The sequence below is a fragment of the Orcinus orca genome, chromosome 14 (genome assembly GCF_937001465.1).
Source record: "Orcinus orca chromosome 14, mOrcOrc1.1, whole genome shotgun sequence".
In the NCBI taxonomy this organism is placed as follows: Eukaryota; Metazoa; Chordata; class Mammalia; order Artiodactyla; family Delphinidae; genus Orcinus; species Orcinus orca.
Genome location: NC_064572.1, coordinates 37330170 through 37348112, shown reverse-complemented (window position 1 = coordinate 37348112; position 17943 = coordinate 37330170). Strand labels below are relative to the sequence as shown.

Sequence of the window (17943 nt, the reverse complement as noted above, 5' to 3'; positions counted from 1 at the left end):
CAAGGAACCTGAAGGGAGGGACCCAGCCTAGAACCCTGCAGCCCTGGGACCTTCAACACTCCTCTCCTCCTCGTGTGCCCTGAAGTCGCAGCATGGGCAGGTAGGAAGCAGTGCCCATTCCACTTAGGAGCTCTGCTTTGCACGGAAAGCCACGCCCGGCTGCTGGACCCCCGCAGGCTGCACCATCCACATGGTGCTTGTCAGAAAAGGCATGATGGGAACACCCCACCCGAATGCAGGACAGGCCATCAGGAGATCCACTCCGGAGCCCCAGCTCCACCATCCACTGCGCAGCCGGGAATCTGCCCCATCCACTCCCCGCCAAGCCCTAACTAAGGGCCAGTCACAGACAGCCAGTGGGTTGCTGCCAGGACAATGAACCACGGACCAAGTGTGACTGTTTTCTAGACTGTTTTCTTTTCTCAGGAAAAGAAATGGGTTCTGACTGAGCCAGTGTTCAGACAGAGGATATTCTTAATAGTTTTAGATACATGGTGAAGTCCAAAAATAGATACTTTTTTCCCCCAATGTCAAGCTTATATGCACTAGCTTTTCCCAGGAGTATTTTTGTGTACCAGAAGTCTCTCTTAAAACCACTGGAACATAACAATGAACCGAGGAGAAACGAGGAAGGACTTTAACATCTTCTCTCTCTCTTTAACAGAGGGGACTTTATCAAGAACCCCGTGGTCCCAGCGGGGAGCCAGTTCCTCCTTCCCTCCCGCTCTGTGCTCTGAGCCCACGTCCCCAAACTGTTTCCCCGGGGAGGCGGGGTCTCTAGTGGCCCACCTCAGCGCGTCAGCACTCATGCCAACGGCTCGTTATGGCGGACAGAGCGCATTTGTTGGCTTGATCTTCATACGTATCCTGTGGAGTCAATGTTATCATCACAGATGGGGAATTTAAAGGACATACCCAAGGTCACAGAGCTGCGAGGTTCTAGAGGGGCCCCAGATCTTCAGACTCCTTGCCCACATGGCTCTTTGGATTACACCTCGACATATCCAAATACGTTTGATAGAAGGGAAGAAAATAGAAGTCACAGCAGTCCTTTTTAACCTGCATCTAAAATCCATCTAAATTAACTAGGAATGCTTTCCCCAGGAAAGAAAAGATTTATATTGGGATTGCGATCGATGGCATTATCGGCTCAAATTCTCCTCCCCTCCCTGTCTCCATACCCTTTGACGCATGGCTTTGCAGTTCCTCACACGAAAGGAGCAGAAGATTTTCCCCAGCGCCTCAACTCTGTGACGTATTGTGGCCAATGGCACGAGGTGAAAGTGACAGGGTGCTGGTTCGGAGGCTAGACTTCTGGAGCCTAGCATGCTGCCACGTGCTTTCTGGTTCCTGAGAAGAGCATGCCTGGGCTAGCCTGCCAGTCCCAGGAGGAGCCTGAGAGCTACACGGGGCAGAGCCACCCCAGCGAAGATGCCCAGCCTAGACCGGCTGAGAGCAGAGCCCCAGCCAACTGGCAGCGGACTCCCTACCAATTAGACTGTGGGGCAGAAGGTTTCCTCTCCTGGACAGATTAACATGGGGGGGGTCCCACCAAGGATGCTGTAGGGAATTGCTACGTCGGAAGAGAAGTTGGACCTACCAGAAGTTCCAGACTTTGGGGTTTTAGGTATAAGTAAAAAGTGTGGAAACCAACATGGGGCCGCTCCCTTTTTGCTCTTCTGAGCAAAGGCCATATATAAAAAAAAAATACTGCTTACTATCACCATCAATTCTTAAGACATAGGACATTTTAACACTAAAACTGAGGAGAGGATATCATCTTCGAGTACAACACAGTCCTTTTCCAGCAAAGATAGTTGGCCACCCTCCATATGTGAGCCTTTTCCTTTCATCTTGTCACAGATCAACGAAAACTTCGACACTTAGCTCTTGTCCGTGGATTAGCAACGTTCCTGCACGCTTTATGGTGGAACCGTGAGAAGAACACGAAATCAGTTACGTAAATTTTGAGACTTAAATCATGGTTCTGGGGCTTCCCTGGTGGCGCAGTGGTTGAGAGTCCGCCTGCCGATGCAGGGGACACGGGTTCGTGCCCCAGTCCGGGAGGATCCCACATGCCACGGAGCGGCTGGGCCCGTGAGCCATGGCCGCTGAGCCTGCGCGTCCGGAGCCTGTGCTCCACAGCGGGAGAGGCCACAACAGTGAGAGGCCTGCGTACCGCAAAAAAAAAAAAAAAAAAAAAATCATGGTTCTGTTTCTTCTGTGACAATGTAAAAAGTACATGTCTTTTTCATCAGGATAGAAAATAAAGCTAAAGATAAATGTAAGCACCTCTGCCGTGCCTTCTCCGTTGGCTGCCACAAGTGCAGCAGAGCAGCCAGTGGTTCTGACAAACCCCAACCGCGACAGAACTTTTAAGTTGCACTACGCAGGTGCCCAAGATGCTAGTTTTGTGTTTCCATGATTATGATAATATACAAATGAACAGGAAAGCAGTGATGCAAATGGAACCTCTCACAGGGGCTACAGGGACACATAACAGGGACAGAAGTTAGAGGCAGGGAATCCCCGGGACCAGCTCCCAGGACACACAGCTAGGCCACACGTGAACGTCGACTGTCGACTTTCTGAGCCATAAAGAGCTACCCCATCCTTCTCTTAGATTTGTGGAGGCCCAGGAGAAGGAAGGGGTCTGAAAGTGGATGGTGGTCCCAACAGATTCTATTACCATTCCAAACTATCCGTACCACAGATGCCAGGCTGGCTCTGGCCAGAGGAATGTGAGCAACCATGGCACACGTCAGTTCCAGCCAGAAGCTCCGGGAGCCAGTGTGTCGCTGGCCATGCCCCTCTTTTTCCCTCTGTCATGAGATCACTGGCGTTTCCAGTAGAGGCAACTCCTTCTGTCTGAGGCCCAGATTAAAGTTCACGACCAACTCCCACTGGGCATGTCACATGGGTAAGAAACGAGTCTTGGCTGGCAGACGTCACTGAGACTTTGGGATCATTTCTCACTGTAGCATCACTAAGCATAACCTGACTGACACGATGGGGATGCTATTGAGGTGAAGAACTCAACATCAGTGGCAACAGAGAAAGAGGGTTCATTTGTCTTGGATGCGTTTCTCTACCTGATCACTGAGCAGGTAAGAAGCGGAGGTGAGGGCTGAGTACAGGGATGCCTAAGACACAGGGCCCCGGCCCCTTGGAGCCCATGGCTAACCGGAAAGGCTAGCCTCACCTCTCGTGTGGCTGGGTTTTCTCATTGCTCCCAGATGAACCTCACTCATCAGGCCCTGAGGGGACTCACGCACCTACCAGGCCCAATGCAGAGACAGAAGATGCCTCTGAGGAGCCCTGGACGGCCAAGGAGGCTGTGAGGTGAGGGCAGTAGGCAAGAGCCACGTTCATCCCTTCCCAGCAGAGAGGGCAGTGCACGTCCAGAGCCCTGGGGCCCGCAGTCCCCTGGACTCGCGCTCACAGATGTTGTGCTTGGTCTCTGACCATCTCCATCAAGGTCACTCAGTGTTTCAGCGCACGCCCTGGGGAGATCAAAGCTTGTGCCTTGAGCTCAACACACTCAGTGAGCAAAGAAAGGACAGACGTGGGCCCTCTCTCTACTCCACCCCAGGCAGGTGAGCCAGGAGCCTTAGCCTTGGGAGACCGGCCAGTCTTCATGGGGCCGGAGCGGAATTAGCGGAGTCTAAAGTCCTTGACCCCTCTGATTGTGGTGGCCCTGCAGGACCCCGCACCAACCCCAGAGGGAGGCTGAGATGTGGAAGTGATCTGCCCCTGCCCCAGGGATCCGGAAAGCCACCCTACCGTGGAACCAGGGGGCGATGGCTTTGGTGCTCCTCTCAAAGCCCGCGCGGCGAGGCAGCTGCTCCTCCTTAAACCAGCGCACTATGACTTCTCTGGAGACGGGACACAGGGGCCGCTCCCAAGTCCTGCTGAGACAGAGACCGAGTGTGGCAGAGTCAGGGAGAGAGCAGGGGGCGGCGAGAGGGGAAGGAAGGAGGGGGAGGGAGTGGGGGAGACCACTGTGAGCGTGAACAGTCCCGACGCCTGTGGACAGGATTAAATGAGTCCAGGTACTTGAAGGCGCTTTGCAGGTCATAATGTACCAGCTGTTATTGTTTTCCCCAAAAGAAAACTGTTGTCACTTAGTTTGAAAAAAAGCCACGCAGGTGCGAGTGCGAAGTAGGATAGGAGGGGATGTCAGAGGGAGAGAAAAGGCATTTTGGCCTCTAGAATGGCCAGGGCGTAAACAGCAGCGTCTATGAAGAAGGATCGTAATGTAATAGGAGCAAAATTATTCACATGTGCGTGTCCTCCGCCCTCCCCAAACCCGCACTGAAGAGAACTCTCGTTTTGCCCCTCCCCGTCTCACCCACCGCTGCCGTCTAAGGGGACACCTGGCTTGGCCAGCTAGCCTTCCATGTTTTATGAGGCAGAACCAGGACAGTGAACAGCCTCAATCTGCTCTGGAAACGGCTGAGCTTCACCCCCAAGAAGTAAGAGGGAAAAGGACAGAGGAAAGGGAGAGGGGAGGAAAGAGTCGCTGCACGGGCTGACTTTTGATGGAGAAGCAGGTGTGGAATTGAAGATCCTGGGAGGGAGATGAAGAGGGGCACCTGAAGAAGGTCTGAGTCATAAATTAGCTGCTTTTTGATATTTTCTCATAAGTAAGCCCAGATTTTAATTGTTATACTGTGGCTCCTGAACGTATACAGAGACGGGGCCACGTGAGACCCACTGACATGAAGCCCAGTAAGGGTTTGACAGCACATTCCCCGTAACAACACACGCCACTGTGTGTTGAGGTGATATGCAGCAAGATCACACTGCACTGCTGTGTGGGATGAAAACAGAGCTTCAGCAGACTTTGGGCCCAGCATGAACAACCACAGCTTTCTCACCCTTTCCCCCGAGTGACAGCAACCTGGCACAGGCTCACACTGTCACTGCTGTCTGTCCACCTCACAGCACTGGCATTTAGAATTCACCACCGCTGTCGTCATCTCTTATGAAATAAACACCAGCACAATGTCCCCAAGTCTTTGCATTTCCCCTGCACCAACCAACACTTCGATGCTGAGCCCAGCACTTCCTGGCAAACCCCAGAATGAGCCCCTATTTTTACCTGCCCTAAGATGAATCCACACACACACACACAGTAGTGAACACTGTAGATTTTAGAAAAGATGCAATAAGACAGAGGGTGAGGTTCCATTGAACAGCCTAAAGCCATCATCAGTGGAGTCTGTTCTCCAAACCCCTTGCTTCTCGCTGCCACCTCTGCAGGCTTTTTTTTAACACCCCCTCCAACCAGCTTTGCTCCTCTGTATCCGCCCTTGAGGATTTCCCTCTTCTCAGGAACCTCAGGTGCTCTTCCTCTTTATGAAGCGGCACGCTGCAGCCCTGCCCCAGCCTCTTCCTTCACACTTGCATTCCCCAATAAATAACTGTGCTCAGGGGGAAGAAATATCCTCTGGTTTCTAGGACTCATTCTCCTTAGAAGGCAAGAGGAGGTTATAAATAACAGCAAGGAAAATTCGTTCACTCTTGTCCCTCTGTTTCTAAGCAGAGAATCTGATTCCCCAGAATATAAATGCTAGGACCAAGTGCTCCAAGAGGCCACCTGGCCAGAAGCCTCACTCCTGCACCTGGAACTCTCTCCCATCAACAATGTGTCTGCCCCCAGCATAACCGGGCAAGCATGGGCTGGCCGCCAGGCCAGCACCACAGTGCTGAGGGCAGTGAGGCCACGGGGACCTGTTCCATGTGGCAGCCACAGGAAGGAGGCTGAGGCATGGCTTCTGGTGCCTGGGTCTGCCGCTCCATCTGCATGGTCCCTGGTCCCCCGGCTCCACCCAAGGCGGCACACTATGGCTGTCACTTCTTCTCCTCTACTGACAGCCACACACAGCGAGCCTGGAGCCAGACTGCAACACAGTTCATGCAGCTCTGTCTTCTGGGCCTGAAGGACAAATTATATGTCTCCTTTTAAAAAAAAAGCACAAGAGGAAGAAGGCTTTTCTAACTATGTCTCCAAATCCAGGAAACATAAAAGAAAATCTGACCTCATAAAAATAAAGAACTCCCGCATGACAGAAAACATCATCATAAAAGACAAATGACAAATTGAGGGGAAAAAATGTTTATCACAAAGAAAAGCATCCCTAATATTTTCCCTAATATTTAAGGAGTTCCTAGAAACAGATGGCGAAAAGACCAATAACACAATGAAGAGGCAGGAAGGGAAATGAACAGACAGATAGAGAAATACCAAAGGCCCTTAAACATATACAAAATACTTCATCTCACACATAAACAGAAATGCAAATTTAAATTTTCACTGAGATATTATGTCTCACACAAAACAAAAGTCTGACAACGCACTGTTGGCAAGGCTAAAGGATGAGAGTGTTCATTGGTACCACCCCTGTGGAGGGCAAGTTGATGAGAACTATCAATACTATAAGTGCATGTAGCCCCTAACCCAGTGGTCCCACTTTTGGGAATCTCTCTTGTAGATAATAGTTGCGCGTCTACAAGGTTACTCATTAAGGGCACTGTTGGTAATAACCAAAGATTTCAAACAACACCAATGTCCATTAATAGAGATTTTGAAAAATAAATTAGAGCACAGCCAGGCAGTGGAATACTATGCAGCTATAAAAAGAAAACTAAATAAAAATAATCAGGTAAGAATCGATAATGTAAAGACCTCCAAAATTTATAGTTAAATGGAAAAAAAATCAAGATGCAGAACCATGTGTATGATAGGCAAACTTTTATGCAAAAAAAAAAAAAAAGGAGATACAACTTTTCACCTTGGCAGTTGCAAAAAGGAACTGGGAGGACACATAAACTAAGAACAGTGGTTCCCTGTGCGGGGAAGGGGGAACTGAGTAGATGGACGGCAAGGATGGGAGTCAGCCTTTCCTCCATGTATCTTTTAAAACTTTCTGGTTTGTGAATCATATAAATGACAAGGAAGGAGGAAAGGAAGGGAGGGAAGGAAGGAAGGAACGCAGATGTCAGTTCTCCCTAGGCTGCAGGGAGAGGGAGGGGGTTTTATGAATAATCCTAAATCCCAATCAAAGCAAAACCCAGACAACCCTCTGTCATCTGGGGCTGAATGGACTCTTCTGCAGGTTTATTGTGGTTCAGGGAGCAGCAGGCACTCACCATCCAGCCTCTGAGCCCTCCCTCGGGCAGCAGACAATCAGCAATAATGAGGAGGGGAACCAACCTTAGGGCTGGCCTGAGGTGGGCACAGGCGGCAGGTCGAGAGGCTCCAGGCAACCTCTTGATCCTCCGTCCCAGCAATCATGGGCAGTCAGTCACCTGAGCGCCCTTGCCAAACCACTCATCAGCCCAGCGTGTAAGGACCCTCCTGCACTCAACTGCGTTCATCTGCAACCGGCTATCAGAACCCGGGATGCACCAGCATCACCTGTGGTTACAAAAAGCAGCAGCGAGTTCTGGTTCCAGGCTGCTAGGCCACATTTAACCCATTTGAGGTCTTACATTACAAGTTCTTAACCTGGGGTCTACGGATCTTTTAGAGCTTGAAATTATATGCAGACGTTTTGGGGTATTTACATATGTGCATTTCGCAGAGAAGAGGGTACACAGCTTTCTTTAGATTCTCAAAGGAATCCTAGACCCCAAAGAGGTGAAGCCTCCCAGAACTCCAGAGTTGGTAGAAATCTCCAACCCCGACTCCTCTCCCCAACTCCTGCCCCATTACACAGACTAGGGCACTGAGGCCAACAGACGGGAGATGACTAGCCCCAAATTAAACAGCAAGTCGGAGGCAGAGCCAGACCGGATCTCTGGTGCCCTACGCCCCAGCCGGAGGCCCTCCCCCAGACACACCGCGCATGCGGATGCGGGATGCGAGGTCCGCGACTCACCTGCCAGGCACGGCCAGGGGTGAAGGCGGCCCCGAGCCCAGGAGGTGGTGGTAGAGTCTCGCCTCCTGCTCGTGGCTCTGGCCGAGCTCTCGGAACCTGGAGCTGAGGCCAGCGACCGTGCCCTTCTGGATGGCGCGGAGGGAGTGGCGCCGGTACTCGTCCCGGGCGCGCTGGGCTCGGCGCCTTCTCTCCTCATCAGCCGCCTTGGACCGACGCACTGGAAAGGAATAGAGAGCGTGTTCACCCAGACCTGCAGCCCAGGCCACGCACTGAGCAAGCCAGTACATGGCCAGGAGCTCTGGGACTCACCCAGAATCCCAGGATTCATCCAGATGCACCCACGTGTGCTGCGTGGAGGCTTGGCACCCGGCAATGGCGGGCCCAACCTGAGCCAGCAGCCCTGGGTTAGCCTGTCCCTGTGGGATAAAGACACTCATGACAGTTTGGGGTGGTCCAGCTGTTCCTGTGGCCCTGTTCCAGAATGAGCAAGCAACTTTTGGATGGAAATTTACACCTCCATGTGTAGTTCTTCCTGGAGTGCCCTGCTCAGAGCAGCTTCTCAAACCCTGTGCTCTGCCTCAAAGACACCTGTCCACCTTGAAGTGGTTAGCATCTCAAATACCACTGCCACCACCCATGCTGATTACAGCTTTCTCTGTGCCGAGCCCTGAGCTCCGGGCCCTCCCTGCAATATCGCATTATAGACGCTTCCTCCAGCCACCAAGGGAGGAGGGCATATCACTATGTTTGCACAGAAACCCAGCCTCCGGGAGGTTAAGCAACTTGTCCGAAGTTAAATAGCTAATAAGGGGCAGAGCCAGGGTCGGAACCCAGGTGTGTCTGGCTCTGAAACCCATGCAGCTCTCTACGCCACTCTACCCCACCTCTCAAGCTTCCTTTCATTTTAAAATCAGGTGTATCTGATACCAGAGCCCCTGCTCTTTCCTACAAAAAGCCACAAGAGCATTTAAGACCATCCCATCCAACCTCCTCATGTTATTCACGTGGAAACTGCTTTCCAAGGAAGGACGCTGACTTGCCCAGCTGGGTCAGTGGCCAAGCCTGGCCGGGAACCACCCTGTCTGCTACCACAGGATAAGTTGTTGGAAACTCTGGAGTCCCAGTTACGGTGCCCTTTCTCTTTGGTTTCCTGTGGCCTTGACAGCTGGTGGGTGAGTGTGTTGGAGGGAAGGGAGGGGATCCTTTGACAGGTGTGTCACGCCACAGGTTCCAGAATGCCACAAGGCCCCTCTCTAGCCTCTGTCTTTTCATGTTCCTCAAGGCAGGGTGGACATCTGCAAGTTGCTGCTTCTAAAACTCAAAAGGGAGCCCTGGGGCTGGGAAAGTGCCAAGAGAGGGGACAAAACCTGCTGCAGGTACGGTCTAGAATTAAAACCAATTATTTTGTAGTCTGATTGCATCGTGTCAGGCCCGTCTGCCTCTAAAATCCAATCCTTTTGTAGAGAACTCGTGGAGCTGGCCGTGTCCTTCTCGTTGTGCAAGACCTGGGATTGCCCTGGCCCAAGCAGGTCACCCTCCCCCCGGGAGTAAAATCTTACCCACAGTCTAATTCTACTCCAATCTCCATCCAATACCTGTGCAGCGAGCACCTACAACCTACCAGTCAGAGAACTGTGTTCTGTTAGCATTTGGAGGATACAAGGCACATGGCCCTCATGCTGAAAGAAAGCGCTTCTCCTTCTCAAGTTGTCAAAGTCCACCCTCGAAACATAACATCCCCCAGATCTGAGGAAGGCAGCAGGAAGTCTGTCCCTCAGAAGGTATTTATGGATGTGGAAGTCACATGCAGAGGAGCTAATAAGCTGAGAGCTCCAGGGCAGGAGAGGAATTTTCTTTGGTCTATTCACTGATGCATTCTAGTGCCTAGAATACATATGTATCAGTCAGCAGGTGATAATATGCTTGGATGACTGTGCCCAATTAAGTACTTAACTCTGCCAGGCCCTGAACTGGATATAGAGACAGCAAAGACCAGACGCTTCCCTCAAGGCACTCAGAGCCTAGCTGGGAAAATCAGACAAATAAATATCTCTAGCACAAGGAGAACAGGGACTGATCAAGTACTGTCAGAGTTTAGGGGCGGCAGCACTCACATTCTATGAGGAAGCCAGGAGCCACCAAAGGAGATGGAGCATTCCACTGGGTCTGGAAAGGTCAATAGGAGTTCTTCCAGAAAAAGAAGGAGGAATCCACCCCAGGGGGGAAAAAAACCCTATATTTCCACTCTAGGTACTAAGAACACCATAGTGCCTGCTACCACAGGCTCAAACAAGGCCAGGTTTCCCAGCACAGGCTTTGCGGTCACTAGACTACAAACTAAACATAGAAGTTTGTGCCCTCTAAGGGCCAGTGACCTTTGAGTGTTGACAGCCCCTGAGAGACAGTCACACTCAGTGACAGAAGGAAGTCACATGCAAACTACGAAGACAGATTTTTGGAACTTGGCTAGGAGAGTGCACAAGCTGTGGGTCACAGAGGGACTACAGCCTCCTAAAACCCAGCTCTAGTTTTGCCACTGTCTGCCTCAGAAGCCTTCAGTGGCTCCCAACGCACACAGGACAAAGGGCAAACCCCTTGGCCCCTAAGGAGCATCCTGCCCGCCCCACTTTCTTTCCCGGCCCAGTGGGCCTCTGAGCTCCTGCCCACACTCTGTGTTCAGGCGCCACCAAGCTCCCCACCATTCTGCGAACTCTCCCCTGTGCAGCTGTGTCCACCGACTCAGACCAACCGTGATGCCCAGGCAGAGGCCTGGAGGGCACTTGGAGGTGAGGATGCAGCTGAGGCTGCAACAGGAAGCCAGCCCTGCCGCCCAGGGGCCGATGTGGAGTCAGACAGGTTAACAGCAGCTCCGAGAGGGCTCTCTTGGGTCGTTTTCTTTTCTCGTGTTCTTTTTTAGAGACATAATTGACATATGTAAGCTTAAGGTGTACTATGTGCTGATGTGATACACTTAAAATATTACAAAATGATTACCACCATAGCATTAGCTAACACCTCCGTCAGGTTCCATAGTTAATTTTGTGTGGTGAGAACACTTAAGATCTAGTCTCGGGGCTTCTCTGGTGGCGCAGTGGTTGAGAGTCCGCCTGCCGATGCAGGGGACACGGGTTTGTGCCCCAGTCCGGGAAGATCCCACATGCCGCGGAGCGGCTGGGCCCGTGAGCCATGGCCGCTGAGCCTGCGCGTCCGGAGCCTGTGCTCCGCAACGGGAGAAGCCACAACAGTGAGAGGCCCGCGTATCGCAAAAAAAAAAAAAAGATCTAGTCTCGGCAACTTTGAAGCATATAACATATTGTTGACTGTAATCCCTAGGCTGTGCATTAGATCCCCAGAATTTATTCATCTTCTAACTGCAAGTTTGTACCCTTTGACCAACATCTCCCTAACTCCCCCCCACCTCCCCCTTCATACCCCCCCACCCCCGGCCCCTGGTAACCACCATTCTACTCTCTGTTTCTACAAGTTCGGCTTTTTTAGATTTCACGTATAGGTGATATCGTGTAGTATTTTTCTCTGTCTGACTTTTTTCAGTTAGCATAATGCCCTGAAGGTCCATGTCTGTTGTTGCAAACGGCAGGATTTCCTTCATTCCCGTGGTCTTTATCCAATCATCCGTTGACAGATGTTCATGTTGTTTCTATAGCTTGGCTATTGTGAATAATGTTGCAATAAACACGGGAGTACAGATATCTCTTTAATAGCCTGATTTCATTTCCTTTGGAAATATACCCAGAAGGGGGATTGCTGGGTCATATGGGAGCTTTATGTTTAATTTTTTGAGGAACCTCCATACTGTTCGCCATAGCGGCTGCACCATTTGATATTCCCACCAACAGTGCACAGGGTTCCCTCTTCTCCCATCCTCACCAACACCCCATGCCAGCTTTCTTAAGAAAGCTCTATGCCTCTAGGCCTCACTTTACACCTCTGTCAAAATGAGAATGACATGAATGTCTGCCACACTGAGTTACTATGAAGATTCAATGAAATATAAAATTCTATAAACTATGAAGTACTTTTTTTAAAGCAATGTCTTACTAAATCAGGCCTCTGAACTTGATCCTTTCTTCAAATTTCCCAAAGCCTGATTCTGGAACCTAGCTGCCTGGGTTCAGATCTCAACTTCATTTACCAGCTGTGTGACACTGGACAAGTTACTTAATCACCCTGGGCCTCCGTTTCCTCAAAAGTAAAATGGACATAATAAGAGTCCCTACCTCATAAAGTTGTTATGAGTTGTTAAGAGAGCTAATAATATAAACCACTTAGACCTGTGTCAGGTACCTTTTAAGCACCATGATAAGCGTTAGCTAAAACTTTTATTTTCATTAGCCCTGGCATTGCCATGTTCAAAATGTAGCCATAAACAATTCTTGGCCAGTCCAGGAGGGGGCACCCTTGATGCTCGGTCACATGAAATCTGGGTCTGTTTACAAGCAGTGCGAGATCTTAGTTCCCCGACCAGGGATTGAACCCGGGGCCACAGCAGTGAAAGTGCCGAGTCCTAACCACTGGACTGCCAGGTACTCCCAGCTTACCCTAAATTCAGCTTTGAAATCTTAAAAGGTTGCTTCTGTTCCTTCTCTGAATCCGGGATAGATTCGAACCGTATCATATGACTCTGCCATGGAAACCCTCAGCCAGAATTTGAAGTTTTTTCTTCTATCCGATTGAAAACAACCATAAGCATCTGTGCCCTGAAGCAGCAAGTATCGGACAGTCCTTGTCCCCGGAGGACGCACTGCAGAGACGAGGGCCCCAACCGAGTCACCGGCTTCCTCCCATGGCCCAAGTTCCCAGGGCCTGCACTGCATGCAGAACAAAGGGGGGCCATGGCCATTTCCACTTCTAAGGTAGGTTCCAGGGTCTCCTTTCTCCATCTCATCTCTCAGAAATACATAAAGACAGCTGAGCAGCATGAAAACACTGAGGACCAGAAGAAAAGCTGAATTTAGAGACTGAAAAAATGGACCAACCACAATAAGATTCCTCTTCACACCTATTTGGATAGCTATTATTTTTTTAATTTTTAAATATAAAAAAAAGATGAAAATAGCAAGTATTGGCAAGGACATGGAGAAATTGGAACCCTTATGCATTGTTGGTGGGAATGTGAAATGGTGCAGCTGCTGTGGAAAATAGTACAGCAATTCCATAAAAAATTAAACATACAATTACCATATGATCCAGCAATGCCAATTCTGGATATATACCCAAAAGAATTGAAAGCAGGAATTCAAACAAATATTTGTACAGCCATGTTCATAACAGCATGATTAACAATAGCCAAAAGGTGGAAATAACCCTAATGTCCATCGATGGATAAATAAAGAAAATATAGGATACACATACAAGTAACAGTATCCAGCCTTCAAAAAAGGAGGAAATTCTGACACATTCTACAACATGGATGAATCTTAAAGACATTATGCTAAGTGAATAAGCCAGCCACAAAAGGACAAACGTTGTATGATTTCACTTACACTCCACTTATTGCACTTAGAGTAGTTAAATTCACAGAGTAGAAAGTGGCGGCTGCCAGGGGCTACAGGAAGGGTGAAATGAGTTTTAGTTTAATGGGGACAGAGTTTCAGTGTGGGAAGATAACCAACGTTGGAGGTGGGTGGTGGTCATGGTAGCACAACACTATGAATGCCACTGAACTACACACCTAAAAATGGGTAATTTTAAGTTGTATATTTTACCACAATTTATTTGGGTTTTTTTACCTTTTTGGGGTGGGGGGAGGGCCGTGCCGTACAGGATGCAGGATCTTAGTTCCCTGACCAGGGATCAAACCTGCGCCCCTGCATTGGGAGCACGGAATCTTAACCACTGGACCACCAGGGAAGTCCCCTACCACAATTAAAATGAAAAAAACAAAAGGACATTCTGGCTTGGGGAGCACCAGGCTGAGAATGAAGAGGCCAGAGCACAGCAGGGTGTCACCATTAGCTAGAAATGTCCCCAGCTGTGTCCCTGCTGCCATCCCTCCGTTCTCTCACCTGCAGATCAGGGGGAAAGATCCCTTCCATCTCTGCTCTCCTAGCACGAGGATGCACCCACATCTGCCCAGCGTGGGACCACCTCCCAGAGCTAAGACACCACCCTCCAGGACTGCCTGGCCTGCAGCCCTGCTGCGCAAAAGAAACCAAGTCCCACAGTCTGGGGAGTCCAGCCACACCCATGCCAGAGTGGGAGTTTCAGCTGTCCCAGGCTCGGGGGTGGGGAGACAGCTGAGCATTCTGCTTGACTTTGCTCCTCTCTATCTAGCCCAGGACAAGTTTTCATCTCTCTGGGTCTTAGTTTTCCCTCCATGGAAAATAGAGACCACCCCCCGCTTCGTCCAAGGGCTGCCAGAACGGCCAGGCTGCTCTGGAATCACGTCCTTGCCTGTGCCCCAGGCTCCTGCTCAGTTCTCCAATGCTGAAGAGAAACAGCAGGAGTTGGGTTTCCTCTTGGCAGCATCTCTGGGAGCAGCTGCATAGCTCCAGAGATATGGCCAGGCTAGTCATTGCAAGAGGCAGGGTTTTTAACACTTTAAATAACACATTCGGGCACTAAAAACACACTTATTCAGCACGTGTGTATAGTGCCTCCCTGTGCCAGCTCCATGCTGTGCAGGCCCGAGCTGTGCATTGCACAACTCCAGGGGGTGCTGTCGCCCATGACCATCATTGATATGTACAGATGTAACAATTTCCTGGTAGATGGCAGTGTAGCGTCTTATAGAATCAGTGCCTTTTTCTAATTTTCACAAGGTCACCATATCAGCTGGCTGCCTGGCTAGGGGATGTGGATAGAGCAACCAGCAAGACACAGTCCACGCCCTTGGAGAGCTTACTGCCTGGGAGAGGAAACATGCCAGCAAATGGTGAATGGAGCTGTGTGGGGTGTGCACAGGGTGCCGCGGGGCCCCGGAGAGGGGGCACCTCATCCAGGCAGAGAAATCCTCTGGAGAAGGACATCTAAGCTGATACCTGGTGGACACACAGGATTCAACAAAGAGAGGCCAAGGAGAGGCTATCCTAGGCAGAGGAAGCTCAGGGGCAGAGGCCCAGAGGCAAGAGGGAGTTGGAGCATCCCTCTTAGAATGGCTGGGGGGAAGCTCCTGTGGGGAGGGGACAAGAGGTGAAGATGCAGAAACAGAAAAGGCCATTTAGGAGACCAATAAATACCGGCTAATTAATTTTAGTGCTTTACCAAAGGGTGATGGACGCCACTGAAAGGCTTTGAGCAGGAGAGCAGGATGCCCGTTTGCACTTTTCAAAGACTGACTTGGCTATGGTGTTGGAAATGAATCTGACAGGAACAAGAATAGAGGTTTGGAAACCAGAAACCTAGGTAAAGAGCAATGGGGTTAATGTCAGGACAATGGGAAGGAGGGGAGTAAATTCAGAGAATATTGAGGAGGTCAAATCTTTACAACCTGGTGGTTTGGGGATTGGTAGTGAGCAAAAAAGAGAGACCGGAATGACAGCCAAGTTTCTGCCCCTGACAGTCAGGTGATGAGGCAGGTGGGGGAAGAGGAGGATGGAGTTTTGGATGTGTGGAGTGAGAGGTGCCTATGGGATTCAGGGGGGAAGGTTCAGGGGCCACAAGGTTCTGGAAGATCATTAACTGTTGCTCTTCATGAGACCCGTCTCTAGAGCACTTGCCCATGGTTCTCCCTACCTCTGCCCAGATCGAAAAGACTCAGTGCTGAATAGAATTCAGATGAGCCAGTTACAGCCTGCCGAGAAACCAAACGCTTCAAAGCAACATCAATTTGTAGTAACCCCTTGGGTGAATAGCACAATGTCTCTGAAAATTAGTGACTAATCCTATATACAGGAAAAGGCACCAATAAAGATTTAAATTGTGTATGTGTGTAGATGTGTTTAAATTCTGCTCCATTTTCTGCTTCATGGGAACCTTGGACAACTTGAATTACTATACCTACACTTTATTTCCTCATCTGTAAAATGAGGGCCTCGTAGGGTTACTTTGAGACATCAATGAGATTGTACATAGATGGGGCTTGGACAGTTTCGGGCAAATGGAGGAGGTTCATTAAATATTATCTATTGTTGTTGTTATGATCATGTTGACTGTGAGATAAGGGGACTGGAATACCACCTTCAGGATGGGTCCAGCCCCATTAAGGCACAAAAGGTGGGGAAGTGCTGTAAGAATGGGGGCTGGGTAGAGTCAGGAGCTCTTGTCAGGGAAATGGGAAAAATGAAAGTTCGTGAGAAGGGTACGTTTCCTGACCCCTGGGAGAAGGGAAACAGGTGGTCCGGATGCTGAAGGATATACATACAGGCCTCTGGTGACTCAACCTGCTGGAGCAGCCGTCACCTGGGGAGAGGACGTGTTTGGTGCCAAGACAGTGAGCTCTGATGAGCCCCGGGGAAACCCAGTGAGGCTCACCAACAGCTAAACAAGGCCAAAGTAAGGGGCTGTCTCTACCTGCACCCCGAGGCTTCTGAGATCACCTGTCAACCATCCTTGTTCTGCTTGCAATCCTGATTGCTGCCAACAGTGACCCCCTGTGGCCACCAGGAGGAACTTCAGGGGTTCCTTAAGACCAGAGCGCTCCCCATGCCAGCGTGACGCTCCGAAAGACTTCACTTTGGGGACAATATAAAGCGCCCAGGGATTCCTGAGTAGTTCAAGAGGGGAGAGAACCCTAAGCAGGACATGAATCAGGCACGTGGGGACTCACGCTGGCATCATTCTGAGCTGTAAAGCCAAAAATATATGGCACCTGGAGTTTGGGGATCAGTTCAAACTTACGTCCAAGGAGCAACTACACAATTTCCCATCCCGTCAGCAGAGAGAAAAAAAATCCTTCCGTGCTATCCTTCAGCTTTCCTTCAAGCCCAAAACTCTTCTCTGCCCACCCCGTCGGCAGACCCACACCCCATCTCCACAGGCCCCTTCAAGCTCTGCCTGTCTCAAGCGCACAGCATTTTAGAATCACTGACTTTAAACCCAGACTCCAGAGCACATGCCCTTTTATGAGCGAAGAGAACAGAACCAGCATAACTGGACTCCCTACTGGGCCCGAGCACATATTTTCTCAGCTCTGACCGAAACCCCACAAGGCGTGCGACACTAGAGTGCTAGTTATGGGTAGGGGGGGCCCACAACCAGGATCACACAGCTCAAAGAGGGAGGGGAGGAGTGAACAGTCACACAGCTCCAATTTTTGTAAATGATACCGTTAACCAAGTCAGGCCGGCTCATCTCTAAATCTCTGGATGACTAAAGGTTATCTAACTCGCACTCTTCCAAATTCACAGTTGAGAAATTATTAAGTGAATTTCTGCCTGATATATTCAGAGCTTCTCAGAAGCCAGAGCCTGCTCCGCTGTTAGAACTGAATAACTAACTCTGTATTCAAGTGATATTAAAGGGAACAATTCCCTTTTTTTCTAACTTGGAGAATTTAATTTAGGTGTTTTATCGAAAACTGCTGCTCCCAGTAGATTAATGGCCCACTATATCTTTCATATTAAGTTAATTGAGTGCAGAATGGCTTTGCTGGATTTGAATGACAGCCTCCAGAGTTTAGCTCATCATTCTTTAAGAAAGCATAAAATGAGGAACCCAAATCATGGGCCTGAATGATCACATCTTTTCTCTGTTCAGGGTAGGTTTTTCCATTTTCGGTTGCCACACAGTACATTAATTAGCAATCAGGCAGCACTGGGGCCAAATGATTTCCATCCTCCATCACCAATGAAACACCAGCCCAGCCCATAACTTTCCATCTCATTGTGTAGCTACAACAAAGAGGGACACTTCGTGAGTGACAGCCCTTCACAACTTAGAGAGCACCTGTGCTTCCTCCCTCTCATTTCACCCTCAGCTCTCCGTGATTACCCTCAGCTCACAAATGAAGAAACTGAGAAACGGAGCAGAGCGAGAACTTGCTCGAGGTCACACACCAGGAAGTGGCAGAGCTAGGACCGGGCTCCCAGCCCATTGCTCCTTCCCCAGACCACAGTAGCCTCGTGTGACTTCACTCTGTGATTGTTCACTATTTTTT

General features: G+C 49.9%; 1 protein-coding gene across 4 annotated transcripts in view; it reads right to left on the bottom strand.

The window, feature by feature from the left end:
- The window catches only part of SH2D4B (SH2 domain containing 4B), an 84348-nt gene that overhangs the window by 19998 nt on the left and 46407 nt on the right, over positions 1–17943 (bottom strand). For 2 of the 4 annotated variants that reach the window (XM_049696989.1, XM_033433962.2), the window contains exons 5-6: positions 7887–8103; positions 3784–3908 (exon numbers count right to left, since the gene is read on the bottom strand). In XM_049696989.1, coding sequence (XP_049552946.1) covers positions 3784–3908; positions 7887–8103 — 342 coding nt within the window. Of the gene's footprint in view, positions 1–3783; positions 3912–7886; positions 8104–17943 lie in introns of all 4 variants that reach the window. The other 2 variants (XM_033433961.2, XM_049696988.1) reach the window with 2 other exon arrangements.